Source organism: Talpa europaea (assembly GCF_964194135.1).
Source record: "Talpa europaea genome assembly, chromosome: 3".
Classification (NCBI taxonomy): Eukaryota; Metazoa; Chordata; class Mammalia; order Eulipotyphla; family Talpidae; genus Talpa; species Talpa europaea.
The window spans coordinates 64551958-64567988 of NC_140069.1; the positions used below are offsets into that span (position 1 = coordinate 64551958).

A 16031-nucleotide genomic window follows, 5' to 3' on the forward strand; every position below is an offset into this window, starting at 1 on the left:
GGAATGCTCCATCTGTTGGGAGAGGTGTGCGGGCTGGGGGTGGTTCTCAAAGGTGGGACTCTAGAGACTCCTTTCAAAATCAGGGCCAAGGGCGTGAAACTTGTGCAAGGAAATGATTATAGTATGGCCCTGGGGATGTGTTCTCACCTTTCTCCCTGTGTGGGAATCACAGAGTAGACTCTATTCTTCCAGGTTGGCCCTATGAGAATAGAGAGAATTTAGACTCCTAGGCTTCTTAAAGTGGTCTTGGTAATTACTCTCAAGCCTCTAAGGACCCTGTATCCCTGTAGGTGGAAGTCAACACAAAGCCTGCAGTGTCCTGCAGGACCACTAAGTTCTGTATTTCTTCAAAGTTCACTCTCCCGCAGTGATTTTTAAACAAATTTGACTTCTTGACTCCCGCCATGGTGCAGCTTCTAAAGGTGAGTCCTCTTTGCTGGTGATTGAGGTGATCCTATTCAGGCTTTAGATATATTGGATATATTCACATGTAAATAAATTTGTAGCTCTATTTCTCTCTTTCACTTACCACAAACTCTCATCTGCAACTATGTAGACAAGATCCCCGAGTGTAAGCAAGTTGTGAAGCCCTCCTTGATGCTTCCTCTCCTCATGCCCTATAGCTAATCTCCTCTATCATTCTTCTCTCTCAACTTTAATGTCACGCTACAATATGACAATTTCTCAGCACCTCCACAGCTCTTGTAAGATCCCCAGCATTGCTCACCTGAATAATTGCAGTAATGTCCTCCCAGCTCCTAGAGTCTGTCCTTCTTTTCTGATAGTTCCCTTTGTGAGATGCCTAGATGGTGTGTTAAAAAGGAAAGCCAGATCACATCATTCCTCTTCTCAGAACCCTTGAAATTCCTTTTCTCAGTGAAAAATGCAAAATCCTCACTCTGGCTTGGTCTCTCCCTCCCCTCTATGCCTGGCCACCTCCTTTGATCAGATCTGCTGAGGCATTGCTCTTCCCGTGCCCTTCCCTTTGCCTACAGTGTTGTTCCTGTTTAGCAGTATGTCTCCCTCCTTCATTCACTTCAAGTCTTTACTCACATGCCCCCTTGTCAGCAAGGTCTCCCCTGAACTTCACCTTTAAAATGCCAAGCCCTCATTCCTCAGCATTCTCTATTCCCCTTACCTGTTTAATTTTTGGTGGAAAAAAAATCGATCACCTTTTAATATGCAGCACAACTACTTATTTGCAATTTGTCTTCTTGTTTACCTTGTTTCTAACCTGTCTCCTTTCATAAAAATGTAGGTCTCTGAGAGCAAGAATTACCATCTTTTGTTTCATTGATAATATCCCCAACATCTAACATAGTGCCAGTTGCATATAAAGTGCTAATGAAATATTTGGGTAAATGTGTTTTGAGAGCAATAGAAGACACTGGAATAAGACGGGACCTTACCATTTTTGAAAGACCACATCTAAAAGTCATAAAAAGTCAGTCTTATAAATCATATAAAGTAGATTTATGTAAGGGAGGAAAATGTAATGAGCAGTTAATTTGAGTAGGAGTTGGAAGGATAGGATTGTATCCACCAGGAAACTCCTATGGACAGACTGCAATCACTCTGTGAAAATGAGTTCAATTGGATTGAATGGCAAACTCTTCCAGTGGTTCCTGACATGCTATCATTTTGGTGGTTGGGTATCCAGGGGGAAGGAAAGATAAGAACAGATATTGTTCCCTGAGTATATACGAAGGTCAGTCTTCCCCATTACTTCACACCCACTTTCACTTGCCCATCCTTAACAAGATTGCCCCATATATTTTTAAACAATGAAAAATATCATATTAAAATATCATATTAAAATATCATATTAAAAAAAGCCCATAGTCTAAGATCAATTTCTTCCATTTTTATGATTTGTGCTTTAATGAATTAATCTTTGTTGTTCAGTTTATTTTTCTATCTGAAATAGATGCAGGACAATTTCTTGACAACACCATGACTAAACCTGCAAACAGGTTTTTAATCTTTTGAGCCCTATTAACTATAGAAACATCCTTAAACATGATGATTTACAGGGCAGTTCCCAGAATCCAGGCAACCAGAGTGTGGATCCAATGGTGAAATGAGTATACAGAACCCTTTCATGCCTTGAAACATTGTTTCTTCAGGATGATGCAAATTCTTTTCACTATTACTTTCACAGCATGTGGAAGGTGCTGTGTCCACATTATCTAGATGAATGAGCATTGATATAGAATTGGGTTCCCACTTTCTTTGCTATTCTAAGGGAAGCCCAGTTATATAATACTCTGAATGAGAATGTGACTTTTTTTGAAATGATTATGTGATGCAATATTAAACTAGAATGTAGGGAGTTGCAAAATCGTCACCCACTCTTATCTGGTGAATGGAAATTGGGAGCTCTCCATGTGTAACCCAGGGAGCTAGCTAGCCATCCCATTGGGTTGAGAGATGGCAGAACCATGTTGAGGATAAATCTGTCTGACTTAATAGTGGGCCAGAGAGGGAGGTGGATGGAAAAGAAGGCATAGCTACTTACAGAGGGGCTGGGTTAGGGGAAGTGACATGTGGAACTTGTAGGCTTCAATTTTAGTCGAGAGATTTTAAGTCAGGGCAGCCCTTAAAAGCAAGTTATTTCTGATTCAGTAACTTACTTGTCTGCTAAAACATTTCACAGAACAATGTGTGTGTACATATATATGTATATATACTTATATATACTCACAATTAGGTATTACACACATTTGTATGTACCTTATTATAGTAATATATCAAAGTAGTTGATTCCTACTAATTAAGTATTAACTTCACTATTTTAACATGTAATCTTCCTGTTAAATATTACTACAACATGTCAGCAAGTTCTGTCAAATGATTCATGATATGTTTCAGTGAAGTTGAGAAAGATGTATGGAAACATTCCAAATACGAGACAATTTTTTTTCACAGCAAAGGCTTTGTGTATAATGGGTAGGAACAAATAAAGGGGGATCCTAGATTTATGGGGCCAAATATCTGCATCCAAGTAAATGTCAAGAAATAAAATTGGCATTTATGACAGTAGTCATAAAACAGTAACATGCTCTTAAAAAGTCTTTTGTCATAGTAGTTTAAAAACCCAAAACATACCATATTACTTGAAGAAGTACTGTTCCGGGGTATGTATTATGTGCCAGTTTTGTTTTGTTTTCCCTCAGCGGGTGTATATTTACTTTAGGTCAGTATGTCTGTGTCTCCTACTCTTTCTCTCTTTAGAAATTATTCTCGGCTTTATTTTTTTCCTGCCAGTTTATGTAATTTCTATATAAGGCTTTATAAGTTCACACTGAATTCTTCCTGCCCCAACTTGTCTAACAAGTCACATGATCTTGAGTTTATTCAAATAATCATTCATTGAAGATTCATATTTTTGTTATTTCTGTTCAGGATTAGCTTTAGAGAAGATATTTTTCTTTGTGTGTTTTATAATCACTGTCATTCCATTCTGATCTTCCTATTTAAAAATGAGAGTTGAAATGCAGTTTTTAAAATGAAATTTTACTAGTGCCTGGAGATGGCTCTGCATTCTATCAACCTCCATTAAAAACTTCAAGTTCTCATTCTGATTATTAAATAACTGCAATTGACTTTGAATCCCAACTTTTATAACAAAGTTAACTGCTTCTTCTTTCCTTAGAAGTGTGCATGGAAGGACTCTGTCTCCTCCAACTGCAGAAGTACTGGCACAGTGCCTACGTGGTCATATTAAATGCCACGAATCCTGGAAATTCTCAGCCCTATGCTGTACATAGATGTGTGAAGTATAAATACAGATAAATAAGGTGCAAGTCAGGGAGAAGACACACAGGATGTTAGTCCACACAAGACTAACGCAGACATTCACCAAACAAAATAAAATAACATGTTAATTACATGGGAGAATGCATGAAGCTTTTCTGCATTATTCATGGGAATGATTTAAAAATGAGATAATGATACTTGATTTTTAAGTTTTTTTTTCTTTCAAGTTTGAGGCTGGTGCCCTAAAATGTTCTCCCCCCAGTGCAAAGCTGAGCCAACAAAGCTGTTCCCTTCATAGGAGGAAAGTGTAGACCCAGCTAAGGAAGGGAGAAGAAAGAAGAGTAGGGTACCACAAACAACTTTCAGAGTATGGCTTAAGTCATTTGCTTTTCTGATTTTAATACATTTTAATTGAGGTAACATCCATCACCAATGATCCCCTTTACATCTTTCACCCACTTTCATGGGTGATCCCCACCCATATTTCATAATCTCCTTCCCCTCTGGTGACCACCAATTTGTTCTATGTATCTAAGGTTTGCTTTGTTTTATTTTGTTTTATTTCTTTATTCCACATAAGAATGAAAGCCTCTGTATTTGTCTTTATGCTTCTTATTTCACTTCACATCATCCCCTCAAGATATTTCTAAGTTAGTGAAAATGGCAACATCTTATATTTTTTGTAGCTCACTTGTATTCCATTGTGTATATATTCCATTATATACCATATCTTCTTAATCTATTCATCTGTTAACAGTTTGTTTCCATATCTTGACTATTGTAAGTAGTACTTGGAAAATCAGAGTGCAACATTGGGGTATATACATCTAAAATTACTGTTTTTATGTTCTTCAGCTAAATGTCCAGGAGTGGAATTAATGGGGCTAAATAATTGCTTTTTGAACTCAACCATTTTTGCTAACTCAATTTCTGCAGATAGCAAAAATTACTATATAAAATACTATTCTAGGAAAATTAAAGAAGGATGTACTTTATTCTAAAGCTAGATATTTGTAAATACTGAAAAATGAATGCATATAGTTTTTATAATAATACATAATATACAAAAATAAAGTTCAGTACTTCTATGCCCATTTTCATGAAATTTCACAACTCTCATTATTTCATTGGTTAGGAAAACAAGATTCAAGTAAAGGAAAGATTTCAAATTATCAGCCAACTAGTTAAAGTTAAAAAAAAGTCACTCTAACTCAGTTCTACAAAGGCATTTACCTTGCATTGTCAAGAAGTTAATATTATTTTTCAACCACATTCAATATTTTTAACAGATACAATCTGTAAATACAATACTTTCACAGATAAAGTAAGATGATACAATCTCTTAAGTAAGTTATTTTAAATATCTTCTCAATATAATGATTATTTTGTTAGGACAATAATTCATGAATTTTGTGACTTTTATTTTATATAATTTCATGATCATATTTATCTTTAAATATTTTTGTTTTATACTGATATTTGATATAATTAATATAAAACCACATGTATTTTTTTAAGATTTATTTATTTTATTTATACAAGCACTGGGTACAGTCAGAAGCATGGGAGGGTGAGAGGATTCACCAGAGCCAGAGCAGGGAACAGAACAGGCAGACTGACGAAGTACACTGTTGAGGGGAGCAGCGGGCGCTGCAGGAGAGGTCTGCGCACCATGTGGGACCATCGCCGGTGGCTGGGGATCAAACCGGTGCTGCAGAGCCTGTGGGCAGCTTAGCAGCCAAGTGCTCAACCGCTTCGCCACCGGGGAGGCCCACATATATTATATTGTTTTTATACTTAAGAGAATGTATTTTGAAGTATTCCCTGACAAACTAAAATAACTGCCTGACTTTAATGGTACCAGCAAACAACAATAAATCTCTTTTTGTATTAAAATTCTTTTTAATATTTTCAGTATTCTGATACTAAAATTCACATAATGACTGATCTTTTTTTCATTTTAATATATCCTTCTATTTTTTGAAGGAATTTCTATAATCCATCAGATGGTATTTCTGAAGAGACCAATTAACTAGTTGTACATTACATGGCTAAGCTGTGGTTATACATTAATAAATTGTTCAGTCTATAAGCAAATAAAAGGACATTGGTGCTTACATTATTTAACTGAGATAAATCAGTCACCTTTGGATATAAATTGAAGGAAATTTATATTTTTATGTTAGACTATCCCCCAAATTTTGCCATATTATTTTGCTTTCTTATTAGTGATCAAATAGTTGTTTCTTTAAAAATGTGGATCATGTGAGGGTTGAGTTATCATTAAAATGAAATGATTGTTCTACATTCTAGAGGAGCAGCATTGAGGACTCATCAGTTCCAAATGGCACAATGATTTGCCTAGTTGTCACATGACCAACTAAGATTTCTTGACTCACCTCCTACTGCTCCCTCCTCCTCTCATCTCTTTTCTGACTTTTCTGACTATTTGCAGAAGCACACCTTCTGTGGTGAGGGGAGCTAGGAACAGATACACACCTGGTCAGTGAACTTATGTCCCAAGGATGGGGATCAGTCCTGTCACCTGAACACTTGACTGTGCTTTTTGATGCATCTTCTGGAGAAAGTCAATCGCTTAGGTTCATGTTTGCACCAAAGTAATTTTTATATAATTATATCTGGGTGAAGTTCTGCCTCAATGAACATTTACTGAGCCTATTACTAAGACACAGGTCTTATATTATTATGCTTGGGAGATAGGAAGATAAACTAGAAACAGTCTCTGTTCTCTCATACATGTTTCCCGGTGACTGGTGGAGAAGGAAGCAATTACAATTCAAAGGGTTAAGTTTTATAATTAAGGTAAATGCCAAATCCTGGGTGGCATAAAAAGACAGTGTTTTCACAATGCTTCTGAAATGACATCCCAAAGGAGAATATATTCACCCATCATGTAAGGGCAGTGGGAGGTTTGAGGGGACTCTTCTTAATTCCACTTAACTATTACCTCATGTTTCAGAGTAAGTAGTTATTGTTGTTGTTATTATTATTATTGTTACTCCTACAATTCAGCTTTTAATGACTATTTTATGAAAAAAACCTGTGGATGTTATGCAATTAATTTATCATTCATAAAACTTAATCCAAACTAATTGAGGAAAATGTATCCGTTAGTGCTGAACTTATGGGAAAAAATTCTCCCCTTTCGTAAACCTGATATTATCAAATAACCTTGCCAATGGAGTCAGTGTTCCATGACAGCAAACCAGCCATGGATAAATAAAACAACTTAGGTGCTGAATTTATAGCATGAATAAAGGAGAAACTTCAATTATAGGTTTACTAATGGGCACACTACAGCTTGACACAGCATTGTAAACAGGAGTATCATCACAACGTTCTAATATGTAGAGGAGAGAGCCGGGTCCTGAATTTTATTTCTGTCCTCACAGGATGAACAATGTCTCTATAGTCCTCACTTTATGAAAGTAAATTTGCCATTTATGGGGGCCTTTATCTCTCTTAGGAAACGTGAAACCCCTTTCAAGCCACTGCATAGAACTTTAACTTCACCCCAGGGTCTGGTCTCCAAAGTGTGGCAAGTAGCCATTGAAGATTATGAATCCATAGCACAGAGTATTCAGGTAGGGAGTTTCAGGAAAGGAAGCGACCTCCTCAAATTAAACAAAAAAAAAATGTGAGGTGAGACTATAGCATTGTACCAAATGAGACATCATGTCTGGGGGGATAAGGACTACACATTTGCCTAAATTCTTACCAGAAATGATTTCATCATTTAAGATCATCTGTTCATTTTGTGAATACTACAGTGGGAAAATATTAAAAACTATGACTTCCTAAGTCATTGTATTAAGATTATGTTTCCATATTACAAAGTGAGGGTCTTAGATTTCAGTAGATGCTCTCTTAGGTCATAAAAGTAAGCTTATCTGTTACAACACATGGAAAAGAGTGTCATCCTGTCTATCTCTTCTCTGACCTCTCCTTACTTACTGCTTGTGTCATTCACTTCAAACTCAAGTGCATATTCTTTCTTTTGATTTATTTTTGTTTCATGTGCTTATTTTTCCTCCCTAGTTGGATTATGAGCTCTCAACAAATACATTTACATTTTTATCATACTGTGTTAATAACAAATCCATTGGAAAAGTCACTGTCAATATTTTTCATATTTTCAAATTGAGTATATAGTCACGAAGACTCACCATAAGTAGATACCTCAATAAAGCAAGATGAAAACCTTATGTCAGAACAATCTACTCTATTGTCAAATAAACTAATGTTTTTTTCCACCATCAGTCTTTTAAGTCAAAAACATCAATATCTCTTGGTTTTCTAAGTGGATGATAATGAATTCTGTTTTCACCTTCTTCATATAAAGTTAAGAGCAAACCTACATATAGTATCTAAGACCATATGACTCTCATTGCAAAGACTGCAGAGGCACTAATATCTGAGTTCTATAGGTCAAGAGGATCTCCACACCTGCCAGCACTTACAGCCTAGTCAACAGATCACCCTTAAGGCAAGAGTGAATATGGACTGCTTCCACAGTGAAGTGACTCTAAGTTAGATGGTTCTCTGAGAGCAAGGACAAGAAATGGATTCAACAAAAATCCATGATCTCTTAGAACTCTCTCTATGTCAGGGAAATATTCATATACTTTAGTATTCATATACTTTAGTCCTAAAGTAGGGGAAGGTAGTGGCATAATATAATATTCACTAAGCCTGCTTCATAGTTCAAATCCACTTGCTTTGTGTATTTGTGTTTTATTTTCTAGTTATGCCTCTATCCATTATTTTCATGTTTTAAGTACCTCTTCTGAACGGCATAAATTATTTGGTGGCATGGCTTGGACCTTCATCCCTCGGAATCTGGGCCCCCTTGTCTCCATACTTTCAGATTCTCTAGCTGTTGCACATCTTGATTTGCTATCAAATTTTAGTCATGTAAAACCATGAGACACCTCAGAAGTTCACTGGGATGCCAAATGTATTTTCCTCTCTCCTCAAAATGTAATTGCGGCCTACTACTCTCCATGATCATGGTCATTGCTCTTGCCAAGATAGTGCTTCTTTTCCTTGTCTACTGATCTCTCAGTACAAGAAACCCCAATTATTGAGAGGCAATTGGAGCTTAAAATTTGATAGAATTCTTAATGTGGTCTTGGTAGGAGCATTCTCCCTTTGTAGACTAGGAACTTTATATTTGGAGTCTAGACTTGGGGTTAAGGAAATGGATAGATCCTTTCAGTTGGTCTCTGGGAGTCATGGTAAACCAAGTAACTCCTAATACCACTACTTAATTTTTGGACAGATTATTCAAACTATTGAGGATAGGTTTATATAATGACCATTATGAATGCACATTGCCTGCCAGGAGGGCACTAGAAGAGTACTACCCCAATGCTAATCTCAGCTGTGCCTTCCAGACGTCATTCTGTTGCTGCATCAGACCAGTAGTGTCTGGGATGTATAGTAAGTAATGATGTGAGGGAATCCAATGATTTTGTCCCCATGATCATTTTCCAAATGTGCTCCTTTGTTCAATGAGAGGTATGAAGATCCCTTCCTTGGTGGTGGATTAAATATTCTATAAGCTCTCATACAATGGCATTATCTGAGGCTTTGAATGTAGTAATGGCATTATTTATTATTTATATATTATTTATCCATTCTGGTCAAGTTGAATTGTGGCCCCTTCAAGAGTGATAAATATCCATTACTTGGCATTTATTCTTTTTGGTGGCAGATTGGATATATTGTGTTATGGAAGCAGCTAAGTCAGTCTTAGTGGGAACCTATGTTGTTGGGGCAATTCAGCACCTCAATCCCTCCCACTCAATCTGCCCTATCAATGATTCCACAATTAAGGCTATAGATAGAGATGATGACTTTTCCTTACCAGTGATTCTGAATACTTTGAAGCTTATTCCATGGAATATGCTCTTTGGTGATTATTGCCTTGCAAGTCAAAGACCTTGATATTTCATCCTAACTCTCATATGTCTACCTATGAGCCTCTTCCTCCTTGTCCCTGTCTTTAGATTTATTCCTATTGCATATTTCTATGTATTGTATTTTTTATTTTTTATTGTTGCTTTATAGACTTTCAAATAACATTTTAATATGATGTCACCATTTAGTTATTTTTTAACATTTATTTATTTATTTATACAAGCACTGGGTATAGTCAGAAGCACAGGAGGGTGAGAGAATTCACCAGAGCCAGAGCAGGGAACAGAACAGTCAGAATGACGAAACACACTGCTGAGGGGAGCAGTGGGCGCTGCAGGAGAGGTCTGCACGCCATGTGGGGCCCTTGCTGGTGGCCGGGGATGGAACCAGCACTGCAGAGGCTGCTGGCAGCTTCACAGCCCAGAGCTCAACCACTGCGCCATGGGGGAGGCCCACTATTAAGTTATATTAACATTTTATCTATAGTTAATATTTTACCTATAGCTTCTTTTGAGTTTTCTTCAAACACAATCATATCTCTGAAATAATAATAGCTCAATTTTATTTCAGTCATTATACCTTTGTTTTTCCCTGATGATCTTAAGTCAAAATCATATTCTTTGTGCCTTTCTATGAATTGGTGGTATTGAGCCTAATTAGAAGATATTTTAGGAATACTATAAAATTTCTATGGTAATGTTGGAGCATGTAAATAGTTTCCTTGGACTCAGGGATTCATAACTTTCATTTATTTATTTTATTCTTTTGGGGATGTAATTAGAATATATTGCTAGCCTACATTTGTTAAACCTGTTAAATATCTTCTGGTAACTCACTCTGAAGATGCATTACTATGGAAAATAAGCTGGAAAACTCTTCCTTCACCCAGTGTTCATTGCATAGATTTAGGGTATTCATAGTTTCTTAGTTGTACTCTTTTCCAAAACGTGAAATGTAAATTAATTTAACTTCTAAACATACTGCCAGAAATCAGTCTATCATTAATGTTACCTAATTATTATTTTCCTCACTCTTTTTCTGAACTAAATTTTATTCATGTGTTGTAATCAAAGGGAATAACATTTAAAATTAGAATTTGAGTTTCTATTATAAATGGAAGCATTTCTTAAATGTGTAACCCCAAATTTCTCACTGGTAAAAATCTAAACTTTAAAATATAATTTAATAAAATCAAAACCATAGGTATGATATATAGTATTGAAAGGTATTTGGTGCATTGATAAAGTTCCCTGGAGGAATCTAGATGTTTAAAGGAACAGTTTGATTGAATAGAACTCAGCAGGGCTGAGTGTATTTTTTCTTCCTTTCTCATCTACTAGAAAAATATAGATAATAGAGCTCATTTATTTCCTTAACATTTCAGAGCTCCGCAGATGGGAAAACACAACCCAGTGGAAATTATTTCTGGCAACCTTGAGAAGATATGTTAGCATTTTGTGGCATTTCTTTCAGTGACATGTAAAGCATGGCTTTCCCTCATTGCAATGTCACAGTGAAGTGTCACAATAAAGCCAAAATAGTGTGCCCTCAGGGAAAACTGGGGAAAGGGACCATTTTCCATGCACACACAAAGGGTAATATTTATTATAAAGCCTTTCATTTTAGCTCTAAATGCTGCCTGGGCCATGCCTACTTTGTAACAGAGAAATGCACAGAATATGAGATTTAAAGCAAACATTATATGTAATTTATGTAAATATAAATAATATGTAAAGAAGTAAAGTGTGTTTATGGACATACAAGGCATGCATAAATCTGCAGTGTGACAGAGATAGAACTGTGATGTATGTTGGCAACTCCATCCTGATATTCATCAAGTCTAAGAGCACTCAACTAGGAGTCAGAACAGCACTATATCTACCTGTTTTTGTCACTATCGGAACAGATGTTACCTCATTTATCCACAACATTGATTTGGGAGTTGTTTTTATTTTTAAAGATTTATTTTTATTTATTTATGCATACAAGAATTGGGGTGTAGGCCAGAAGTGTGGGGGGTGAGATGATTCATCAGAGACAGAGTGGAGAGCAGAACGGGCAGATCTACTGAAATACACTGCTGAGGGGAGCAGCAGTCGAGGCAGAAGTCTGCTATGAAATGTGGGTTAGCTCTCTGGCCAGGGATCAAACTCAGGCCACAATGGCTGGTGATAGCTTGATATGCTGAGACTTTATCCCTTGAGCCACCAGGGAGATCCTCATTTGGAAGTTATTATCTCTATTTGATTGATAAGGAACTTGGTGTTCCAAAAGATTCCATTTTTTTTTTTGTCACAGATTGCACAGCTAATATTACTTGAGGTACCTCATTCACAGTTAATTTTTTTAAAGATAAATGTGCCCTTTAAATAAAGCCTTGCATGTCATTCATACTTGCACCGTTATTATTTGGACCCAAATAATGAACCTGATTTTTATGACCATTAAATGTCATCTCATTAGGCTCTTTCTATTATTCCAGACTATGGATATTTGGGGGGCCTTAATAATGTTTTGCAACGTTTTTCATTGCTGCAACCCAGCATTATTTCCAGATTATATATGTATGTATATGTATATGTATGTGTGTATATATATATGTGTGTATATATATATATATATATATATATATATATATGAATCTCTGGGCATACTCTGTGGTAGGCAGCCTCTTTCTAATTATAAAGGTAACTGGTTTAAACATATATAGAAGTTACCCACCTTCAATGTTCTGACTGCAACATATAGGACAGAGCATGAACTTTGGGGTAGTAAAGATTGAGAGACTCAAATACCAAACCCAGCAATAACCAGCTGTGTGATTTAAGGAATTATTACTTGTCTTTCTAAGCAAACTCAAATAATATTAAGACACAGATTGCAAGAGCCTTATGGGTAGGTAGTGTTCAAACTCATTCATCACCACAACCATCACAGAATGAATTGATGATTTCTGATCGAACAATTATGGGTCTTTGAGAACCATCTCACCATCCCAAGTCCTATTGAGCAATGCTTCCTGGAGCTGAAAATCATTGATAAACTTTCTTGGTCTCGTCCCCCAAGCAATGTGCTTAATTTTTTTTTTAGAATCCCATTTTAATATCTGAATGACATTTTTCACAAGCATGTCTCAGTTTCTATAAATCTTTTTGCTTTGGAATGACTTAGTGTCCTTACTTGTGTAACGTTTGAGCATCTTTGATAGAAACTATTTAGGAGAATTTAACTAGTTTAGGGAACTTCTTGAACTCTCTTCACACATCTAAGAATTTCATATGTCACTGGTAGGTTTCTCCTGCCCTCCCTTTAAAGGTCATTCTCCTTAACACAGAAGGCAAGTATAGGGTGACACTGCTTCTCTGTGCCACTCTCATTACATCAGATCCTCAGTTTGTAAACTGTTCTTGGCAAACTAGCAGTTTCCAGCTATAAAAGCTTCATTTTCTTCAGTCTTCTTTGAAGAGCATGGATTTGCTCTCATGGCCCCCTGGTTACATTCTCTTTCACTCCATTTTCTCTACATGGTCCCTTCAAATTTGGACTCAAAAGAGAAATTTCTCAGAAGCACATTATTTAGGAACATCACTGTTTTCTTCTCAGGATAATTTTCAATTCTCTGGGTTTTTTTAATCTTTCTGAGAGATTTCTGACACTTTTGGATTAGGTCTTCTTCCAGATTCTTTTTTATTCCTCTGAAGATTTCAAATCTACACTTCTAGATTCAAGAATTCAGTCCAGCTACAAAATTTTCATAAATAGGCCACCACCTTTGCAATAATATTTCCAATATGATAATTTATAAGCCTTGTCCATCTGGTAATATTACTGATACATGATCATATTTTAGTGATGGGGTAAGCAATGTATTATTCCTCTGAGTCTAGGATTCCCTCCTTTGGATCTTTTTCGCTAAAGCTCTTGTTTTTGTCTTCACAAGAATTTAATAAATATCTCTCATCATTCCTATTAGCTAAATCCTCTTGTCTTTATGGACCCAGCCAAGAGAATGTTTGTTTTAAAATCAACATATAGAGTAATCTGCATTAATTCTGAATGAGCTATATGTAGAAAATCTATTTTGAAATGGTGACCTTCAGGAATATTTCCAAATAAAATCATGTGAGAACAGGAGTAATGATAAGCTATTGTCCATTTTTGTGAAATCCAATCTTATTTCTCCTCCTTTTATTTGCTTATTTTGTGTGCCAGATGGGTGAGAATCAAAAGGCAGAATGCCATGTAGCATCTTTTCACTTTTTTATTTATATATTTTTGGTGTCTGAAGATGGGTTGATTGAATGTCCATAGCTTTCTTTCAAGTCAAAGCCCAGGATGTGGCATCTTAGGTTTGATGTACAACCGTGGCAGAGATAAGCAGTTTCAGTAGCAAACAACTATTTGAAAAACCTTGTGATTTATCCATACTGGACATGTCTTTTATATCTGGTGGTATATTTTGCACATTAGCTGTTTCTTAGGATTAGCAAACCAGTGCAAATCTTGTTTCATCCCTCCATGGGTATTTAGTGTAGTGCCAAGCAAAGCACAGATTAACATATGCTTACTCAGGATTAAGAATGATATTTTTTTTTTAACTCTTCTGATAGGCAGCAAAACAGAATCCACATAGTTCAATGGAATCAATGGATGGATTGTTTGTGTTAGTGCCAGCAACTCACCTTAAACTTTCAGCCACACATTTATACAGGCTTTGGGTTTTCTTTCTGAAAATCAAGTGGCAGTCAGCAATACACTATTTTACCATGTCCTTAATTTGCCTTGATTTGTCTCACTGCAGTGCTGCATATGACTGTTCCATAGCGAAGAAGAGGAGAGCTGATGAGCAAGTTTTGGGAGTCCCCATCAACAAGAGAAAATCCCTGCTGATGAAGCCGAGACACTACAGTCCAAACATGGACTGCAGAGAACAGGACAACAAGGCCGAGGCAGATGAGGATGATGGCCTTCTGGAAACCAACGGGCACCCTACCACAGGTAGCAGGGAGGATGGCCTTATCCTTTCTTACTCCCTGGCCACTGACATGGTCTTCACTTACTCAGGACTTGCAGTCTGTGTGGTTGTGAAAGATAATTCCAATTTGGACACAAAACCAAACTTTTATTCCACTCAGTGTCCATTTATTTAGGGCCAATTATTTATCAGTAACTGTAGAGAGTCTAAAGATAAACAACAAGGTCCATATCCTGATTTCATTTCCAGAAACATAGGATTGAATTGTGCCTCTTTTTGAAAAAAATAAAAAACAGTAAGCCTTAAATTTGAAGGATGCCTGAATCCCTAGTAAAGTGAAAGCCTAATTCTTGAAAAAAGCCCTTATAAATAAAAAAAATAATAAGCTTTAAGATATTTAAGATACGTAAATATGTGCAATATACCTATGTGAAATTTTTCACCTGTTCTTAGTCTCAATCTCTATAATACAGTAATGATTGAGGCAATATCTATTATACTTATGAAATGTTGTAATCATGCATACATATATTCATATATATTATATACAAACTATTTTATCAGTACTGTAGAGATTGAGACAATATATATGTAAAATGTTTAATAACTAAAATATTTATTTGAAGCATAATAGTGTTATTTAAGCCCCCTAACATATTGAAAACATAGGACAATGCAATTGGACTGTCACCTTAATATTTTCAATATTTTTAAATAAGTTTTAATAGAATGCAAGTTCATTTCTAGAAAACTGAGTGCTCACATTTTGCATGCATGAGTTTGTGTGTCAGACAATTTCTCCACCTGAGAAATATGTAAATGGAGACCTGAAAGATGGAAAGGGTTTGTTCTAATTCAGGAGAGGAAGAGAGTGCCTGGCACAAGACGAGAAACATGTGCATTCCTATTTTCAGAGAACCACATTAAGTAAAGTCATGTGACAAAGAAGAAAAATAATAATTAATTTTTATAGCAATGGACTTCAGAAGCAGTTTAGAATTTTCTACAGTAGGAAAGCAATGAATAACAGAAAAATTATTTCTGTGCCCATTATTTCACAAATAAATAATTTTAATTTACCTTCAGGTACACATTATATTCCATGAATTTAATTCTCCACTCACTCATAAAACACTCTTTGCAAACTAAGTGAAATGTAGCTACTGTTTCGAGATCATAGGATGTGTTTTCCCCCAATTTATCATTCCTCCCATTTCTCTGGTGGGCACAGTGCCTCATAGAGTTTGAATATCATTTTTGTTGGTGAGTTTGAAATTCAAGGATATGCAAAATATCTTTAAATTTTATGAAAAATTGGAAGTTTAAAGTTTGATTTATTAGAAAATGAAATTAG

General features: G+C 35.9%; 1 protein-coding gene across 4 annotated transcripts in view; it reads left to right on the forward strand.

The window, feature by feature from the left end:
* Positions 1-16031, forward strand: part of ST18 (ST18 C2H2C-type zinc finger transcription factor) — a gene marked incomplete at both ends in the record, with an annotated part of 133843 nt that overhangs the window by 53330 nt on the left and 64482 nt on the right. For all 4 annotated transcript variants that reach the window (XM_084230244.1, XM_084230246.1, XM_084230245.1 and 1 more), the window contains one exon: positions 14504-14700. In XM_084230244.1, the coding sequence (XP_084086370.1) occupies positions 14504-14700 (197 nt within the window). The remainder of the gene's footprint in view (positions 1-14503; positions 14701-16031) is intronic.